Below are 20280 nucleotides of genomic sequence, written 5' to 3' on the forward strand. Positions count from 1 at the left end.
ACTCCACCACCTAGAAACCCTTAAAAGGCCTTAACTTATGGCCTGTTTGGAAGTTTAGAGAGGGAGGAGAGTAGAGGAGAGGAGAGTAGTGGGGAGGAGAGTAGAGTGAAATAATTACCCTCCACCTTGTTTTGATGTTTTTAAAATTAGTAAGGGGGAAGGGAGTAATTAGCCCTTCCCCTTGTTTGGATGTTTTTAAATTTGAGATGGAGAGGAGAGGAAATGATTAAATAGACAAATTTACCTATATTTGAAAATAAATTGCAATATTGGTCTATGATTAATTGGTTTGTAATTTTGTTAATTTAAAAAGGGTAAATTGGAGAATTCATTTGGTCAATAATTTATCTACTCTACTCTCCCTCCAAATCTCTCCAATTTGGGGGAATTAAAAATGAAGGGTTAGAGGTAGTTGAAACCCCCCCAAACCCCTCCAAATCCCTCCCCCTCCTCCCTTAAAAAACTTCCAAACAAGGGATTTAAATTACTCTCCCTCCCTCTACTCTACTCTCCCACCTTTTTTAAACATCCAAACAGGCCATTAGAGAGAGAGAATTGAAAGAGAGATTATTTTCTATTTGGTCACCTCCACACAGTCCACATAGATTGAGGAGAGAAAAAGGGTCCCAGCTTTTAAACGTGCTATTCTGACCAGTTTCTTTAGCTGTTCAAGTTGTGACTTGAGTCCGCTAAACAGGCCACCAAATTGGGCCAAAATGAGTCCAATCTAATCCAATTTCCGCACATGCTACTTGTACTTGGTTACTGGGCTTTTTGTTTGGTAGCCGTTTTTTTAGTTTTCTAAAAAAATATATACAACACCTTTTCCAAGATTAAAAACAACATTTTTTTAATTAAAAAAAAAAAAGGGTCTCCTCCAAGCCCCATTTCATAATTACAATATTGCCATTACTAGCAATTATCTTATTTTTCAAAAGTTTGGCCTTGGCGGCAAGTTGAAAAAAATAAAAATTCGAAAAAAAGATAAAATGCAAAAACTATTCTTCAGCTTTGGGTTTGTATACTACAATATATTTTTCTAAAAAAATCTAATTTGTTCCTAACTTTTATTTATTTATTATTGGCTACCTAGATATTTCATTACACATATAATTTCTATGATACAGTTACTATGAAACCTATGCAATCAGACAAAAGATTGGATCTTCTAGAAAAAGAAAAAAAGAAAAAAAGAAAAGACAAGCGATTGGAAGGAAGTTGAGGACTTAGGTTCCGTTTGGATAGAACTTATTGCTGAAAATTAAAAACTGAAAACTGAAAACACTGTAGCAAAATAATTTTTAAATGTGTAAATAGTGCTGCGGGATCCATTTTTAATAAAAAATTGCTAAAAAAGTACATGAACAGTGCACGCACAGTGCACGCTTGTCCCCGCAGTAGAGAAAAAAAAAAAACCAAAACGTGGAAACGCAGCCACTGAATCCAAACGCCCTCTTAGGAGAACAATGCACTTTCACACAATATTAAATACTGTTTTTCTAAGGTTAGAGAAAGTAGTAGGTTTTAATTAGTTCAACTGGTAAAGTTTTTGATAGTTAATTAAGAGATACAAAAAACTAATTAGTGCTATAGTCTGGTGATAAACTAAAATCAGGAGCAAATGCCATAAATTGAAACTAAAAAAGAAAGAAAAAGTTAAAGACTTAGTTAAATATTTTTTGAAAAATCTTGATAATATGCATGCTTAGCCCAACCTCATGAGTCACGAGTTGTTTTGACTTTTTGTGTTTTACACTATGAACAAAATCATGTTTTTCTTGGTACACTGCAAATTCGCAAAATCATTGGGGACCTAATCAAAATTATGCTTAAAAATAGGGACATTCATCACAAACCCAAAAACCATCTCAATCAAACCAGGGGCAATTCCGTTATTTCATCCTCTTTCCCACCAAAACTCACTCCCACCTCCACCAACCTTCACCTTCGTTGATACGAAAAAAAAAAAACCATATCTTTGCTCTGCTCTCCGTTAATGGAGTCAGAGTGGTCACAAAATCAGACCCAAAATGACCATCTTATCCTTCACCTTCTTCTCTCTCTTCATCCTGACCGTCGGATCAGATTACCAAGTGCTCGGCTTAACAACAACAACAACAACAAAGGCCTCGGGTGAGAGGTATGTTCAGATGCGGGCGGGTGCACCGTTCAAGATAGCGCTGTTTGCTGACCTGCATTATGGGGAGGCCACGTCGACCGACTGGGGTCCACTCCAGGACGTGAACTCAACAAGAGTTATGAACACTATACTTGACGATGAAACTCCAGGTAATGTTATCGCTCCCATTTATCGATAATGCTATTACACACTTTGATACATATGTTACCATAATTGTAAAAGACAACCCATCAGAGTCTACGAAAATACATGATATGAACTAATGGTCTATTTTATTAGTACCTCTTTTTATCATTTGCTAGCTGTGTGTGTGTCTGTTGTCGTTGTATTTGTACCATGAAAGAAAGAAAGAAAGTCCCACGTTATTAAAACTTTGGTGAAGTACATGTCCCATGTTATTATTATATATTGTCCTACTATAGAATAAAGAATAATCCCATTATTTATTTTTTTCGTTGCAAAATGTTCATATGCTGTAATTTGTGAGATTTAGAGGTAAAGTTATAAAAATCGGCCTTTGTATGTGTGTGTTTTTTCTTTTTTATTATCATTTACAAAAGATGTACTGTAATTAGGTTTTTATTTTTTGATGTAAAAGATAAAAAGTAAAATCAGAAAGCCTTTATTATTATTATTATTATTATTGGATTTTTGTATCTAAACCCCAAAAGTGCCTTTTGTTTTTGTTTTGTTTTTAAATTTTAGACTAAAAAGTAATTTTTTTAGAAAGAGGAAAAAATAATGCTTTTTCAAAAGGCATCTTTTCGTCTATTTTTTTTTAAATATTTATTTTTTCAAAATAATTGCACCCAATGGACCCTAATGAATTTCAGTAAATAAAAATAAAAGACCCTAATGAATGTGTTGTATATAAATTTATCATTTTGAAATTCAATTTTGAGAGCTCAAATATGAAAGACTTGGCTTGGATCCAGTGCTATACATGTTATCATCCTTATGTGTTTAATGTGGACACCGGAACCCAAGCTTTGTTCATAAAAGAAAGGTCAACTCATGGTAACGTATTACTTGTTAATGGTTAGTTTGTTAGTACTTAGTACCTGTGGATGCACATTCTTTATGTAAAGTATTATGTCCAATTTTCTTGAAGGGAGTTTGGGATTAGTAACTTAGCAACTTGTTCTTGCCGATCACTTGTCAAGTGTCTTTCACAGATGACTCGAAATGACAATGTTATGGCCATATGAGCCTTACTACTACATGTTTGTTGTCTCTGAATGCTACTTTAAGAAATCTTAATTTGCTGTTTAAATGTTCCATCTACTGAACTAATATGCTAGGAATAATTATCACTTGTTGAAGATGACAAAATTATTATTATTTTGCAGCTTGCTTAGCGCTAAACAACCTTAAATTTGATCTCTAGTTGGATTCTTCTGAATTGTTTGACTTAATAGGCTGCATTTCTGCCCTATGTTTTGGTCTACCCTGACAAATTTCCATATTTACTGCAATGATTGTTCAATTCAAAAAGTGAAGGGCTCAAAGCTTGATATAGAGCACCTTTGCATAGTTAATATTTTGGTTATTTCTGTTTCTTTTTTGGTTTAAAACTCTAACTAACTGATTGCATATATAGCAGATTTTGTTATATACCTTGGAGATGTCATTACGGCCAACAATATACCAATTGCAAATGCCAGCTTGTACTGGGATCAGGCAATCTCTCCAACAATATCCAGAGGTATTCCGTTTGCCAGTGTGTTTGGAAACCATGACGATGCACCATTTGAATGGCCGAAGGAGTGGTTTCCAGCCCCTGGAATTCCTAAACTTATTTGCCCAGAAGTCAACTCAACATATTCAGGTTAGCATGATGTTTGAAATGTGGTATAGATAAGCTGGTGACAATCAGTCATCACTAGTGACAGGCAACAGGCCTTGGGTTTCCGAGTGTTTTCCAGAATTATGATTGACCTTCTCATTGTTTCAGACAGCTGCCTCTTTGGAATTCAACTATTATAAGTTGGGATAGAGTCGTAGAGAAATTCATGCAAACAATAATGGAGAATACTGATATTACAGAACCAAATGAACCATGTAATAAATCCCACCCTCCTCCCTTTATACAAAATATGAACATAATATACCCCTTCTAATGATATTTGTAATTTTGTAATTTGAAGATAGCATTTATGATAGGACAGCACTTCTTCAGTTGTAAAATTAACCAATAATCATAAATTCATAACAACATATGTTGGAAAGAATGACAGTTTGCACAAATTGTTGACAAAATCAAGGAATTGCTTGCATTGAGTAAATCAAGGGATTCGAAAAATCAATTATATAGATATGAAATTCACATTCAAAATATATATGTAAGAAATTGATTGTTGACCTATTTTCAAATCAAATCTGTAAGTGCTATCAATCAGGTGAATGAAAGATGTAGCCATTTGGTTTTTGGTGTTGTGGATGTAGGTCTTAGTGACCAAACCACGTTAATCTCCTCCATTCTTTTCTCATCTTCTTTTTATGTTCCATAACTGGCAGGAGAAGAAGCATGTAGCTTCAGAGGGACACAGCGTATCGAGTTGATGAAACATGAGATTGAGCATAATGTGCTATCTTATTCTAGCAACGGTCCTAAAGCGCTTTGGCCAAGTATATCCAACTATGCTATTCAAGTTTCATCATCAGATGATCCAAAGTCATCCGTGGTATACCTGTACTTCTTAGATTCTGGCGGTGGGTCCTATCCACAAGTTATCTCAAATGCTCAAGCAGAATGGTTCCGGAACAAATCTGAAGAGATCAACCCTAATTCAAGGTATTAGAACAAAGAATTACCTCTTCTTTTTTTTAAACTACTTTTCATGGTACCTTATTAGCATTGACTAGAATTAATAGGTAACAAGGTTTAAATATCTAGACTCTGGTTTGTTGATTTTAATGGTTTGTAAGAGAGAGAAAAAAATGAACAGAAAACTTGGAAACATTGCTCCTGGCATGGTTTGATTAAATAGAAAGTGAAAAAGATAGAAGGTTTATTCTACTGAGGCAAATAGTTGTAATTGACAATGCTGAGGTTTTGGTTTTCTTTTTTGAAGTACACCAATAAGATATGGTGAATATTCTTCTTTTTTTGGTTAAATAAATCTGTTTCCTGCATTTTCTTATCCAATTTAGTGTTACCTGACAGTGTGCCCGAGCTAATATTCTGGCATATCCCAAGTCAAGCATATAATAAAGTTGCTCCACAGTTAGGAATTCACAAGCCCTGTGTAGGCTCAATTAACAAAGAAAATGTTTCTTCTCAAGCAGCTGAATTGGGTATCATGGATCTTCTTGTTAAAAGGCCTTCTGTCAAGGTAAGTACACAGATAAGCATGCATGTACACGCATAAATATATTCATTTCAAAGAAAATCATTCTTACGCACAACCATATTCATCTGTAAATATATAGATTCACACATGCATAACATAAATTCATGTAAGAGGCCTGCTCTCTAGGTAATGGCACAAAGGAATAAGCATATGCACATATATACATAAAAAAGTACATATACCTCCATACACATATGAGACATTAGTGCTCCTGGATATAGACTGGGTTTAGATTTTAGATTTGAACTTGAAATTTGAATGACCCCATTTTCAGCTGGATTGATTGATTACCAATGCCAAGTCAAATGGGAAGGTTGGAATTTCTTGATACACAAGCTGGCCGGGCTTTGCCTGGCTTGAAATTTATGACTTGGCTTCTATGGCCCAAAACAACCAATTTTTTGTTGTTTGTTATTGTTCCATTTGATCGACAGAAATTACATAAGAAAAGAATGAAAACTTGAAATCTTTTGTCATGTTGGGATTTGAGTACCTTTTATTGATATTTTTGTCTGTTATAACTTCTTTGCAGTCAAATGGAGCTATGTTATTATTATTGTTAAATATTAACATTGATACATCATGTTGAATATGCTATTATAGATGCGGAAGCGAAATCATAAAGTATAGAACACAATAACACAAGAGGATTACGTGGTTCAGCCTAACGGCCTACATCCACGGAGGAAACCCTAAATGGCTACATCAATAATATATTAGAGTGTAGTACAAATCCTGTGTTACAATGAACAATAACATGTATATATATATATATATATATATATATATATATATATATATATATATATATATATAGTAGACTAAACCCTAAACTAATAGACTTCTAGTACAAGTAGGAAATTTGGCTTGCACACAAAGTAGAATTAGGCTTGGGCTTATGCTAATGGGCTAATATATCTCTAACACCCCCTCTCAAACTCAAGATGAAAACTTGATGAAATCTTGAGTTTGATTAGGTTGAAAAGATCCCTTGAATGAAGTTTGGCTCTGTGACGGTGGCTTGAGAAAGGCAATGGTCTTGCAGTGTTGATGCGACTTCTAACGGTAACATGACTATACCGGAGAATTTTGATGGCAGCAGTGGAAAACCAAAGAAGATGAACGCAGCGAAGAAACACCGAAGAAGACAAAGATTGCTCTTAATACACCGTAAGGACAGAAAACCATGGCCATGGGAAGGCAGCTCTGATACCATGTTAAATATTAGCATTGATACACCATGTTGAATATGCTATTATTGATGCGGAAGCGAAAGCATAAAGTATAGAACACAATAACACAAGAGGACCTAACGGCCTACATACATGGAGGAAACCCTAAAGGGCTACATCAATAATATATTAGAGTGTAGTACAAATCCTGTGTTACAATGAACCATAACATGTGTATATATAGGAGACTAAACCCTAAACTAATAGACTTCTAGTACAAGTAGGAAACTTGGCTTGCACACAAAGTAGAATTAGGCTTGCGCTTATGCTAATGGGCTAATATATCTCTAACAATTATTATTATTATTATTATTGCTTTTCATGTTTTGTTTCTTTTGGTTATTCACCATGAATAATTTATCATGTTGTTCTACTGCTTCCCCTTTAATTCGTTCTTCATACTTGGATGGTACAATTATCATTTTTCAGTTCTATCACAGATTCAAAATCCATTTACAGGAAAATATGAGTTCAAGCACCCATGACATGTGAGTCACACTCGCACCTAAATCATCTAAATGTGGTTTAGGATGGTCAGATGAGTTTTGTTTATTGTAATTATATCTCTCTTTTCAATGTGGAATAAGTTTAACCAAAATGTTACTGTGTTGGCAAGAAGGTTGAATAAGCCCGATCAGTTTTGTCTTAAGAAAAGCTCTGAATTGGAACCACATATATTTAATACGCAATATGTGTGCTTATGGTTCTTGAAAGTCAGAAACTAAAAGAATCTATGGCTTGAGTTTGATGAATATGAATATGATCATGTTGAGTTGCTTTTCTCTTTATTGTGGCAGGCAATATTTGTTGGACATAACCATGGATTGGATTGGTGCTGCCCCAATGAGAAACTCTGGCTCTGTTTTGCTAGGCATACTGGTTATGGTGGCTATGGAGACTGGCCTAGAGGAGCTAGAATTATAGAAATCACCCAGCAGCCTTTCTCCTTTAGAACTTGGATAAGGATGGAGGACAGTATAGTACACAGCAAAGTTGTGCATGGAAGTGCCAATCAATTGAGTTACAAAGCTTTTGACCAAATGATAGTTATTTTATTATGTTATTTTATGTGTTTAATTTTTTAATTTTTGTTAAGAATATAAAGAGAGAGATTGAGAAGTGAGAATTGTTTGTATATTGATGCATATTTTGTGTGTATAATATTGTACAATAGAGAGTTTTGTATAAGCATAGTATGCGTGAAGTACAAGTAAGATGAGTGTTTACAAGTACAATACTCTGGACCAAAGTCCAATGAGCTACACTAACATATATACTAACACCCTTCAAATTCAAGGTGGCAAGGAGGAAGTCAACTGGAGTAAGTCAACTGGAGTTTGGATAAGATCTCAACGACGACCAAGTGGGTGAGTCTTAGTGAATATATTGGTCGGCCAAGGAGATGGTCCGATGAAATTAGAGATAGCTTTTCTTGAGATGACTAAAAGTAATGTGTGAAGTACAAGTAGCATAAGTGTATGACAAGTACAATACACTAGGCCCAAACCTAGTGAACTAGGCTAATGTATATACTAAAAATATTAATTTTTTAAAAATAAATCTAGGTGAAATTAAATATCAAAAAAAATTATTCGGTAAATATAATAGGACTCAATCCTTTAATTTAGACAAATTAAATTAAAAAGAATACTTCAAAATCTTTTTTTGTTGCAATATGTTACAAACTACACCATATTGACGAAAGTAACCTCAATTAATTTAATTCCGTCACTGTACACCTTGTCGGTTAAAGTGTGGTAATATTCGGAAAGTCGCAACCTAGGCGACAACAAAACTCCGTTTGTTTACTTGTGATTCCGAGGCACATTTCGTAAAATTACTTTTATGACCCTTGGAGTCTACTTCAATTACCAAATGTAAATGAGTCAAATTAATCTAGAACCAAGGTGTTATACAAAAACATTACAATATGTTAAAAAAAAAAAAAAATAGCACTCACATGGCAGCATTATAGTTATCAATTGAAATTTTTTTTTTGAGAAATAGTTATCAATTGAAATTGAGTTCGAATTGCTCTAAAAAAAAATATTGAGTTTGAATTTTGTATTATAAAGCTCAAAACATATAAGTAAACCAACAATGTCTTAATTTATTATTTATTTTTTTTAAAATTTTTTTAACAAATGGGCCAAATCACAAGTTAGCCTGGTCAAGTTACAGTTTCATGCATTTTTACTTCCGCTCAAAAAATTTAGGTTCGGGTCAGGTCTAATTTTGCCATGTCTAACAATAAGGAATCCATGTTCTTTGAATTGAGTCTTCATCTTCATCCTCTTTCTTTACTCTAAATTATGACATCTAGTGCCCTAACGAGACCTCCTTAATTAATATCTATTGCTTAATTTTATGTCTGTTTTGACTTTAGATTTGGTTTGTTGTCTCTATAGTTTGCACTCTTTTTTTCATGCCAAAAAAGAAAAGAAAAAACTAAACTCCAAAAGAATGCTCTTTTGGTTTGCATTTACTACTAAGTATATATACGTGCATCACTGAGACATTATTTGTGAACCTAACGATCAATTTACTCATTTGGAGGTTGAGCTAGCTAACTTTTTAGGAATGTGAGTTAGTTGCTGGTATAATTCATGAAAATTCGATTTTGGTGTTTTCTTTGCCTCTATTATTAAGGTGTGTAGGTGGTTCATGACCCAACTCCCTCATTACAAAATTTGACATTTTTGCAGAGAGGCTAATTGAGCAACTATGCTAATGGCTAGATTTTGGCTTTGGTCAATCTTATGGATTTTGTGCTATATGACATGACTCCACAATTTTGTTTTGATATTGTAAACTTTCATGTTTCCAATCAATCAAGCTGTTTTATTATTATTATTATTATTATTATTATTATTATTATTATTATTATTTTATTTTATAGATTGATATCAAGTTATGTTATTGTAGAATCCTTAAAATCTTAATTACTGATGATAGTTAAATGAATAGTTCAAATTTTATCACGATATTAATATTTAAACGAGTATTAACTAACAGAAATTTGATTTTTTATTTAATGTATTGATGATGTGGCAAAATATGATGATTAATCATGAATGATCATGGTTTAAAGAATTTGGGTAGAGTAAATTTAAAAAATCAAGAGAATCTTCAATCATTTTTCATATTTTTTATTAAAAAAAACAATTTATTTACTTGCAAAACAAGTTGAGTGCAACACTCCAACTAGGTAATAAGATTACCTTTTTTTGTTGGATTGATGAGTTATTGATTTGGTAATCACTGTCATCATTTTGTTCTTCAATTTCACAACTCTTCCTAAGAAAAAAAAGAAAGAAAAGTCAAATAGGTCACATTTAGAGGATCTATATTCGCGAGAATATACCAAGGAACTATACGTAATATAGGTTGTGTGTTGCATCGACTTGGTTGAGTGAAATGACCAATAAGTTCTTTAATTAATTGTTTTTTGGGCAAGTTTTAGTTTCTCAGTTAAGCTCTCAAACTTCTAATTTATTTCATTTGAACCTCTATCTTTTCTGTCATTAGCTTTTATATCCTACATTATCTTCCTTTCTCATCACTTGTATGTATACCTACTAACTATAATAAGAAAAAAAATTAAAAAAAACTCGAGCTGCTTTGCCACAAACAGATTAAGAGCTAAACTCGAAACCACAGATTAAGAGCTAAACTGGCTTTAATATCTCTGTCAATGAAGATTAAGCTGTCTTAATCCTTAAAAATGAATAGACAGTTTCATAATTTCAATTCTATCATAGCTGAGGGCCCGAGCCCCGAGGCATTTGCTAGAAAGTAATCGGGTCAAAATGGCAATAAGTTTGGGGTTGAAAATGTTAAACTTTCTCAAGTTGACTAATAAAAAAAAGATTCATTTTACTTTAAAGACAACATATATTGAACTATACAAGAACCCCGTACTTCGCATAAATAAAAACTAGTTACATAATAAAATAATGTTTATATAAAATAAAAGACTTATAAGAAGTCATGAAAAAAATTAACTTTTATGTAGTTTTTATTTAATTTGGAAAACTTTCTTATCTATTTTGAAAGTGCTTAATAATTTTCAATTTATGATATTAATGTATAATATATATATATATATATATATTTATATTTATTTGAGAAAAGTGTGGTGTATCAATATATGATACATCCATCCCTATTTTTGTATATTGTCAAAGTTGGTTTGCGAAGCACTCATTAGATTATAGTGTTCAGTTTTAATGTTTAGCTTTTGTTACTGCTATTTTACGTTGCTACTTCTTGAAGTCAAAAACCATCATAAAAGAGCCAGAAATCATAATGCCAGGAAAGGTAGCATTTAACTACCAAAATAAAAACTCCAACAAAAACAATTAGGATTTGTTGGAATTAAATAGTTGGAGTTGGATTGGATTAGAATTTAGACAAGCTATACTGTTGTTACTACTAGCTTTAGTGTTTGAGTAGATTAAATTTGAATTTGAATGTAGATTTCAGTATGACGATAGGTACCCCATTGCCTGAAAGTGATAATTAGTGGATACACATACAACCCGTAAAGAAATCATGTAAATATCAAATACATATATGTGGAAGTGTGATTGAATTTGAATTGAACTCATGACTTGTCCCATAAGACTAAAATTTTTAAAAAACTCAATATCTTTTCAAGATTAGAAACAAAAAAAAATCTTTTGTAATGGTAAATGATAGACTAAAAAAAATTATTTTAGTGGATACAAAAAATTATTTTCACAATGGATAAATGGTCAAGCTATAAATACTAAATAATAAAATGATGTTAATCGTAGGCCCAAATAAAAATCAAGCATAGTTGTTACATTTGTTGTAAAAAAAGTTTGTCTTTAGCATTACTCTATGTTTTGTTTTTGTTTTTTTTGGATAATTTGATAGTTGGGAGAGGGAGATACTAGATAAGCAGTGAGTGACAATTCATGTTTACGTGTCAGGTTTATGTCTTATCAATTCATGAGTATTTAACTATATTTGTCAACATGAACAATACACGTCATTAATTGTGATAGGATCCCTACTTTAACACAACATGTTTATTAAACAAGTAACACAACATGACTCGTATGACTTGTTTAATAAATATGATGTGTTATGATCGACATGACTTGACATGACCCATTTGATTAATAAGCCAACTTGACATGTTTACCTAATACAAATAACTTGTCAATAGCAATTCTCGTGTTTTATAACATGTATACATTACAACTAAATTCTAAACAAAATCTCCATCAACAAAAAATATAATTACAACCATAAATTTAAGGTGGCCTAGAAAAGATGAAATTTGATGAAAAAATATGTTTATATAGCTCAGGTTTTAAAGGATAAATTGGTAAAATGATGCTCAGTTAAAGGGGTTAAACAATTGAAAATGAATTTCATGTGTTTGCCTTTTTGTGTCAACTTGAATATTACACGAACCTGCTAAGGCTCAACCCTATCTCATTAACTTTGTATGTGTTTGTAGGTCATGTTGAAATTTATCACCTTAAATCTTGAACATTTTTGTTGAAAAATACTAGAATCAGGGCTGGCCAATGCTTAGGCAAGTTAGGCCTAGGCCTAAGACCCCACCAAAAATAAAAAATTTCCCTTAGGGAAAAAGGCCCCACTTCCTATGGTTAAAGGTCTAATTTTTATAAAATTATATATATTTTAAAGGTACGTTGTACATTTTTATTATTATTAATAATATTAAGCATACTACAAATTTTACTATTGGTTTACAAATTGCCATGTTATTAATCACAAAAAGTGATATAAACATTCATTAGTTAAATTGATGAAGTTCATAAATGAGAGTCAAAGTTACATTATATTTTGAACATTCTATAGTGCTTTTAATTAGTTCATTTTTCTTTTTCATTTTTATTAAGACTCTCAAAGTACGAGACTAATCTTAACCTAATTGAAACCCTAAAATGTTTCAAAAAGATGTTGCAAATGTGTTAAATCATCAATTATAAATTAATCCCCCTCATAGTTTGAGACCTTAGTTTTTGTAAATTGATATCCTACAAAGCCACATATCAAATAATATCTATCTCTCTCTTTCTCTTAAAAACAAGATATAAAAATAAAAATTAGATTACAACTTTACTTAACTATGCATTGTCATATATCTAAAATAAAGTATTTTTTTAAATCGTAATATATTTTTAATTCTTTTTATTAATATTTATAGTTCAACTATAATATTCAATTCTCTACATGAAATTAACATTAATTTAGCTTTTATTATTCATCAAATTAAGTATCAAATTAACCTTCATTTAATTAGTACTAAATAATTTTGTTTAATTAATACTTCCATAAAAAAGTCCCCCATAAATTTTTCGCCTGGCCCGAATTATGTTGGGCCGTCCCGGACTAGAATTCTTGAGTTATGCTCCTTCAAGACAAATTGCAAAGATTCTCAAAAAGAAAAAAAAAAAAAAAAGAAGACAAATTGCAAAGGACAAAATCCAAGGGGGCCTAAACAAAATTATGCCAAAAAACAGGAGCATCATAAACAAACCAAAACCATCTCAATCAGACCAGGGACAATTCCGTCATTTCATCCTCTTTCCCACCAAAACTCACTCCCACCACCACCACCATACCCACCCAAAGTATCACCTCCTTCATACCCCAAAAAAAAAAAAAAAAAAAAAAAACCAATATATTTGCACCCAAATTCTCTTCTCTTCTCTCCTTTCAATGGAGTTGAAGAGGCCAAAAACTCAAACCCAAATAGCGATCTTATCCTTCACCTGCTTCTCTCTCTTCATCCTGACCGTCGGATTAGATGACCAAGTGCTGGCCTTACTACCACCACCAACAACAAAGGCCTCAGGCGGTGAGAGGTATGTTCAGATGCGGGCGGGTGCAGCGTTCAAGATAGCGGTTTTTGCAGACCTGCATTTTGGGGAGAACGCGTGGACAGACTGGGGTCCAGTCCAGGACGTGAACTCAGTAAAGGTCATGAACACTGTGCTGGACAATGAAACTACTATAGGTGACTTTATCACTTCTTTTTTAATCAATCATGTGCTAGCTTTGTTGTGTTGTGTGATAATAATGTTGTTGTTGTTGTTGTTGTACCATGTTGTTTCAGTTGCCATGTCACTATTACTGTCCTACTAAATATTAATACCAACTTTTTTTTTGAAAAATGCTTTTTCAAAAAGCATTTTTTCTAAAATTTTAAAAAAGTATTTTGTTTTTTTCAAAATTTTAAAGTGAAAGTGTGTATATAAATTCATTGTCAGAAATATCGTTTTGACTTTTGAGAGCTTACAAAAGAAAAGTTAACTCATGTACATGCTAAAAGTTTTACTGCATACTTGTATGCAGTAATTGCGTATATATGCATAAAGAAAGCAACATATATTCGAGGGTCATATATAATGCACATGACTAAGTTGACCCTAGACATTTGTTCCTTTCTTTTTGTGCTGTCAGGTACTCCTTTACAAGTATGCAGCAAAACCTTTCTCATGACTTGTTAATTGTTAGTTCGTTAATAATTTAGTACTTGTGAATGCACATTTTTTTATGTAGTGTATTAAGTCCAATTTCTTGAAGGGAGTTTGGGATTAGTAATGTGGGACTAGTAACTGAGCAACTTGTTCATGTGGGTCATTTGTGAAGTGTCTGGCACACGTGACTCGAAATAGCAATGATATGGGCCTTTACTCTCTTACTACTACGTCAACATGTTTGTTGTCTCTTTTGTCATGTCAGAATAAATGGGGAAACAAGTTTTAGAATTGCACCTTGAAGGGTCTATCTATTAGTTTTAAGTGCTATTGAATTTTAGTTTTGTTTCCAGAATTCGGACACTAGAAGTATTAAAAATGGATATCTCATGTGGTTAACGCTGACTAGTCTATTGAAAATCCATACCCGACCCTAAATATTTTGGGACAAAAACTTGGTTGTTGTTGTTCTATACAATCTAGACTTCTAAAGTTGATCAAATTAGATTAAATCATATTAAGATTACCACAATTTAGTTTAGTTTCAAGAAACAAAATTGTCTATACATTTAGGTTATTATGCTGCACATATATAGATATTCATATATTGAACAGCATGAGCAGCTTAACATCTTGCTTACCATATTGCTCTTATCAAACAATAACAACAGTTGACCAGTTGTGTAGTGCCTTACAAAGTGCTATGAGCAGATTTGGTGGGTTTGACCTTGCCATAATGAATAATTAGGACTTTATAGTGTAGTTTATTGATTCTATTCAATGAATTGATGCCCACTAGTTGGGTCGACTGTTTCATATAGATATAGCATTTGTTTCATAATTACATGACCACACATTCAAATTGCTAAACTTCAACGTGTTGTTGGTGTTAAGGCATGCCTGGTACCACTTTGACATACATGATTTTCATTTCCTTTTTATGGGTACTCTACATGGAATAGATTATGATATTGTGCCAAAAAAAATAGAGATCATTGCAAAGGCATGATGAACTTGTTGGGTTTGTTGTTTTATTTTCTGTTAAAATGGTTAGTTTTGAATGCTACACAAAGAAATTTTCGTATGATGTCTTAAATCTTAATGTCCTCTCTATACTGTACTAACATGCTGGGAATAAGTGTCACTTACTTGGTGACTATCACCTGTTGTAGAGACAAGACCATTATTATTTTCTGGCTTAGTACATTATGTTGAAAAAACTAAAATTTCATCTCTATTCCAATATCTTGAATTGATATTCAGCTGACTTAAAATGTTACATTTTTGCTTAATGTATTGGTCTACCCCGATAAATTACTCCAATTATTGTTAAATTCAAAAAGTTAAGTGTGCAAAGCTAGATATAGAGCCCTTTTGCATAGTTAATATTTTGATTAATTTATTTATAGTTTGTTTTTTTGGTTTAATACTCTAATGAACTGATTGGATAGCAGATTTTGTTGTATACCTTGGAGATGTCATTACAGCCAACAATATCCCAATAGCAAATGCCAGCTTGTATTGGGATCAGGCAATCTCTCCAACAAAATCCAGAAATATTCCTTGGGCCAGTGTGTTTGGAAACCATGATGATGCACCATTTGAATGGCCGATGGAGTGGTTTTCGGCCCCTGGAATTCCTCCACTTATTTGCCCAGCAGCCAACTCGACATATTCAGGTTAGCATGTTGTATGAAATGTGGGGTAAAAAGGCTGGTGACAAACCAGTCATCACTAGTGACAGGCAACACTCCTTGGGTTTGTCAGTGTTTCCCAGGATTATGATTGATCTCTCATTGTTTTGGACAGCTGCCTCTTTGGAGCTTGGCCTATTGTAAGTTGGTATAGAGTCAAAAAGATATTCACGCAAACTATGATGAAGAATACTGAAATTACAGAACCAAGTGAACCATAAAATAAAACCCCCTTGCGCAATATTTTGAAATGAACATAAGATAGCCTTTTAGATGATGTTTATAATTTGAAGATAGCATTAGCAATGGGATACTGAATTAATCAGTAATCATAAGTTCATAACAAGATATATTTGCTAACTTATAATATTTAATATATGTTGGCAAGAATGGCATTTTGCACAAATTGTTGACGATCAAGGAATTGATTGCATGGAGTAAATCAAGGGATTGGAGGAATCAATTATAAAGATGTGAAGTTTACATTCAAAATATGTATGTAATTATTTGATTGTTTACCTATTTTCAAATTCTGTATATTCCATTATAAGTCTGAGTTCCCTTGTAATGTGTTCAATCAAGAGGATGAAGATGTAGCCATTTGGCTTTTGGTGCTGTGTACGTAGGTCTTAGTGATGAAACCTTGTTAATCTCCTGTTCTTCCTTTCTCATCTTCCATAATGTATTACTATTTCAACATTTGAAAATATAGAAAAGGATGTCATTCTAACATGCAAATTCTCAATAGTATCATAATATATGATTCTCTTCTTATGAGAGATTTAAATACTTTTTTTTTTGGGGGGGGGGGGGGGGGGGAATGCTTTAAAGATTTATATATCAGCTTCTCTCTGATGGGGCCATTATGTCTGGCAGGAGAAGAAGCGTGCAGCTTCAGAGGCACACAGCGTATCGAGTTGATGAAACATGACATTGAGCATGATGTGCTATCTTATTCTAGCAATGGTCCTAAAGATCTTTGGCCAAGTATATCCAACTACGTTCTCCAAGTATCATCATCAGATGATCCAAAGTCACCCGTGGTATACCTGTACTTTTTAGATTCTGGCGGCGGGTTCTATCCAGAAGTTATCTCAAATGCCCAAGCAGAATGGTTCCAGAAAAAATCTGAAGAGATCAACCCTAACGCAAGGTACTAGAACACAGAAATACTTTTTTTTTTTAACTACTCTTTGTGGAACCTTATTAGCATTGACTACAATTAATTGGAAACAAGGTTTAAATAGCCAGACTATAGTTCATTGATTTAAATGGTTTGCAAGAGAAAGGAATAAAAGGAACAGAAAACTTTGGAACATTGCTCCCGATGTGGATTGATTAAACAGAAAGTGAAAAGGAAAGAAAGGTTAATTCCATTGAGGCAATTAGTTGTAATTGACAATGCTGAGGTTTTGGTTTTCTTCTTTGAAATGCACCAATAAGACATGGAGAATATTCATTTTTTTAATTATAAATTTGTTAAATAAATCTGTTTCCTTCATATTCTTAACCAATCTAGTGTTACCTGACAGCGTGCCTGAGCTAATATTCTGGCATATTCCAAGTCAAGCATATAGGAACGTTGCTCCACGGTTTGGAATACACCAGCCTTGTGTAGGCTTAATTAACAAAGAAAGTGTTGCTTCTCAAGAAGCTGAATTGGGTATCATGAATCTTCTTGTTAAAAGGCCTTCTGTCAAGGTAAGCACATAGATAAGCAAGCACGACACGCATAATTATATTCATTTCAAAGATAAGCAATGAGTGTATTCATATGTAAATATACAGATTTGCACATACATACATATATTCATGTTAGATGCCTGCTCTGTAGGTAACGACACAAAGGAACAAGCATGTCCACATATGTACATACAAAATTACATATAGCTTCATACTCATATGATACACATCAGTGCTCCTAGACAGACTGGGTCTAGATTTGACCTTGAAATTTGAATGACCCCATTTTCAGCTCGATTGATTGATTACTATTACCTAGTCAAATAGGGAATTTCTTGATACACAAGCTGGCCAGGCTTTGCCTGGCTTGATTTGTATGACCTGGCTTCTGTGGCCCAAAATGACCAATTTTTTGTTTGTTTGTTTGTTTGTTATTGTTCCATTTAATTGACAAGAATTACATAAGAAAAGAATGAAAACTTGTTTTGACATGTTGAAATTTGAGTTCCTTGTATTTGTGTCTTTTATAACTTCGTTGCAGTCAAAAGGAGCTTTTCTTTTCCTTTTCTTTTTCTTCTTATCTTAATATATATATATATATATTTTTTTTTCATGTTATGTTTCTTTTGGTTATTCATCATGATTAATTTATCATGTTGTTCTCCTTCTACCCCTCCCCTTTAAATTGGTTCTTCATGATTGTATGGTACCATTATCTTTTTTTCATTTCTATTGCAATACATTTCCCTGAAAATATGAGTTCAAGCACCCATGACATTTGAGTCACACACTTGCACTTAAATTATCTTAATGCAGTTTAGGATGGCCAGCTGAGTTTTGGTAATTGTAATTGTATCTTTCTTCTAAATGGTGGAAGCAGTATAAGCAAATATGTTAATGTTTTGGCAAGAAAGCTGAAAAAATCCTGATCAGTTTTGGCTTGAGAAAAGCTTGGAATTGGAACCACATATTTAATATGCAATATGTGTGCTTAGGGTTCTTGAATATCAGAAACTAAATGAATCTGTGGCTTGGGTTTGACGGATATGAATGGGATCATTTTGAGTTCTCTCTCTTTTTATTGTTGCAGGCAGTATTTGTTGGACATAACCATGGATTGGACTGGTGCTGCCCCTATAAGAAACTCTGGCTCTGCTATGCTAGGCACACTGGTTATGGTGGCTATGGAAGCTGGCCTAGAGGAGCTAGAATTATAGAAATCACTCAGCAACCTTTCTCTATTAAATCTTGGATAAGGATGGAGGACGGTGTAGTACACAGCAGAGTTACCTTGAGTCCTTGAGTACCATCAAGGAATATATAATTATTCACATTTGTGAAAAGAAAAAGAGGACCAATAATATCTGTGCAAGTATATGCATTGCATCTTCTTCCCCCACAACACCCCCCCTCTCCCCCCCCTTTTTCCTAGATCAAACATGTTACATGATGTACATATGTGTGTAAATTTTATAATCAGTTTGTATATGTTCTATATACATGAGGCCACGCCATTTTTTTTCCCTTTGTTTCTTTTCTTTATCAACATGACACATTATTAGCTTTCATAATATCTTTTAACTCAAGGAATATTGAAGAGCTTTTAAGCCAGATATAACAATAAATGATGGGTCAATTCTATATCATTAAGAATTTTTTCCTAGGCTCATCTCTGCTAGGCTAACTCCTATGATAATCGGTAAACGAAAAAGTTTTTAAGTTAAAACAGCTTCATGGCACATCATCTCCTTCCATATCTAGAAACTCCCTGAAGCACTTCTCCAGGGTTCTGTTTCTCTCAGTAATCAGTGTTTCTGTGTAAAATTATCTTAATGCACCGACCATGGCCTCTCGAATCAAAGCTCTTATGCCTCTGCCGCGCTCTATGCTTAGATAAGATTAATAAAAGAAGGAATACTTGATTAAAACTCCAGAAGAAAGCATCATAATAACGCTGCAATTTTCTAATGAATATCTAAATCAAGTTAAGCAATGCATTGATGTTGGCAAATGGAGGGATGTGTGTTTAATTATAACGACAGTGATGGTACATTACTATGAAAATGTTTCTTTTACCCTTTTGGTTATCCATAAGAGGCTCTTTGTTATGACAAGTTGCTATTCTAGTTTTGTGTAATCAAACTAAGCATATGCAATTTGATTTTAATATTGTTCATGCTTTAGATGGTCAACTTATTTGAAATCCAAGTGATGAAAAGAAATTGACCCATTGTTCACAAAATGCTTCTTTATGTGGAATCAAGCAAAGTTGATTCTAACTTTTATGAGTTAGTAATATATTTGAAACACAGCTAAAAGGATAAAATTGTTTTCTTTAAAAAAAGGGGAAGCTATGGGCTAGTTGTTTTTGAACCAGTTGGACAATGCAGCAAGTTGGGTAACATAATTAAAAAATTAAAAAAAGGCACAAAACAATGACTACAGAATCTTATGACTGAAATTTTACAAACATGCAACATTAAAAACTAGAAAAATTGCATGATTTAAATCATTTTAGATGTTAGATCAGAAAGGGTTTAAATGTTGGGTATCTCATCTCTAAATCAGATTTCATAACTATGACCGAGAAGATTGCTTTCTAGTTCTCTTGCTCTGACCAACTGGACCAATCAGATTCTCTTTACAAATCACTGATTATGATGGTATTTTAAATAAGTAGAGAAAAATTTT

General features: G+C 33.0%; 2 protein-coding genes across 5 annotated transcripts; both read left to right on the plus strand.

Annotated features, from left to right (window-relative positions):
* Positions 1–1979: 1979 nt before the first annotated feature.
* On the plus strand, positions 1980–7974 carry LOC142611106 (putative inactive purple acid phosphatase 16). Of its 3 annotated transcripts, XM_075783142.1 has the most exons (6): positions 1980–2289; positions 3744–3968; positions 4658–4934; positions 5307–5475; positions 7155–7213; positions 7523–7768. In XM_075783142.1, exons 1-6 carry the CDS (start codon positions 2031–2033, stop codon positions 7647–7649), a joined length of 1116 nt encoding a protein of 371 aa, XP_075639257.1. In that variant the 5' UTR covers positions 1980–2030; the 3' UTR covers positions 7650–7768. The 3 variants fall into 3 exon arrangements, with proteins under 3 accessions (XP_075639257.1, XP_075639256.1, XP_075639258.1); XM_075783141.1 differs by lacking the exon at positions 7155–7213 and having other exon boundaries at positions 7523–7974; XM_075783143.1 differs by lacking the exons at positions 1980–2289; positions 7155–7213 and adding an exon at positions 3040–3157 and having other exon boundaries at positions 7523–7974.
* Positions 7975–13358: 5384 nt separating this feature from the next.
* LOC142610050 (putative inactive purple acid phosphatase 16) lies at positions 13359–19113 on the plus strand. Of its 2 annotated transcripts, none has more exons than XM_075781760.1 (5): positions 13359–13749; positions 15667–15891; positions 16783–17059; positions 17439–17607; positions 18680–19113. In XM_075781760.1, the coding sequence occupies exons 1-5, from the start codon at positions 13452–13454 to the stop codon at positions 18890–18892; spliced, it is 1182 nt and encodes a 393-aa protein (XP_075637875.1). In that variant the 5' UTR covers positions 13359–13451; the 3' UTR covers positions 18893–19113. The 2 variants fall into 2 exon arrangements, with proteins under 2 accessions (XP_075637875.1, XP_075637876.1); XM_075781761.1 differs by having other exon boundaries at positions 13369–13749; positions 16792–17059.
* Positions 19114–20280: the final 1167 nt, after the last annotated feature.

This window comes from Castanea sativa, chromosome 9 (assembly GCF_040712315.1).
Source record: "Castanea sativa cultivar Marrone di Chiusa Pesio chromosome 9, ASM4071231v1".
Lineage (NCBI taxonomy): Eukaryota > Viridiplantae > Streptophyta > Magnoliopsida > Fagales > Fagaceae > Castanea > Castanea sativa.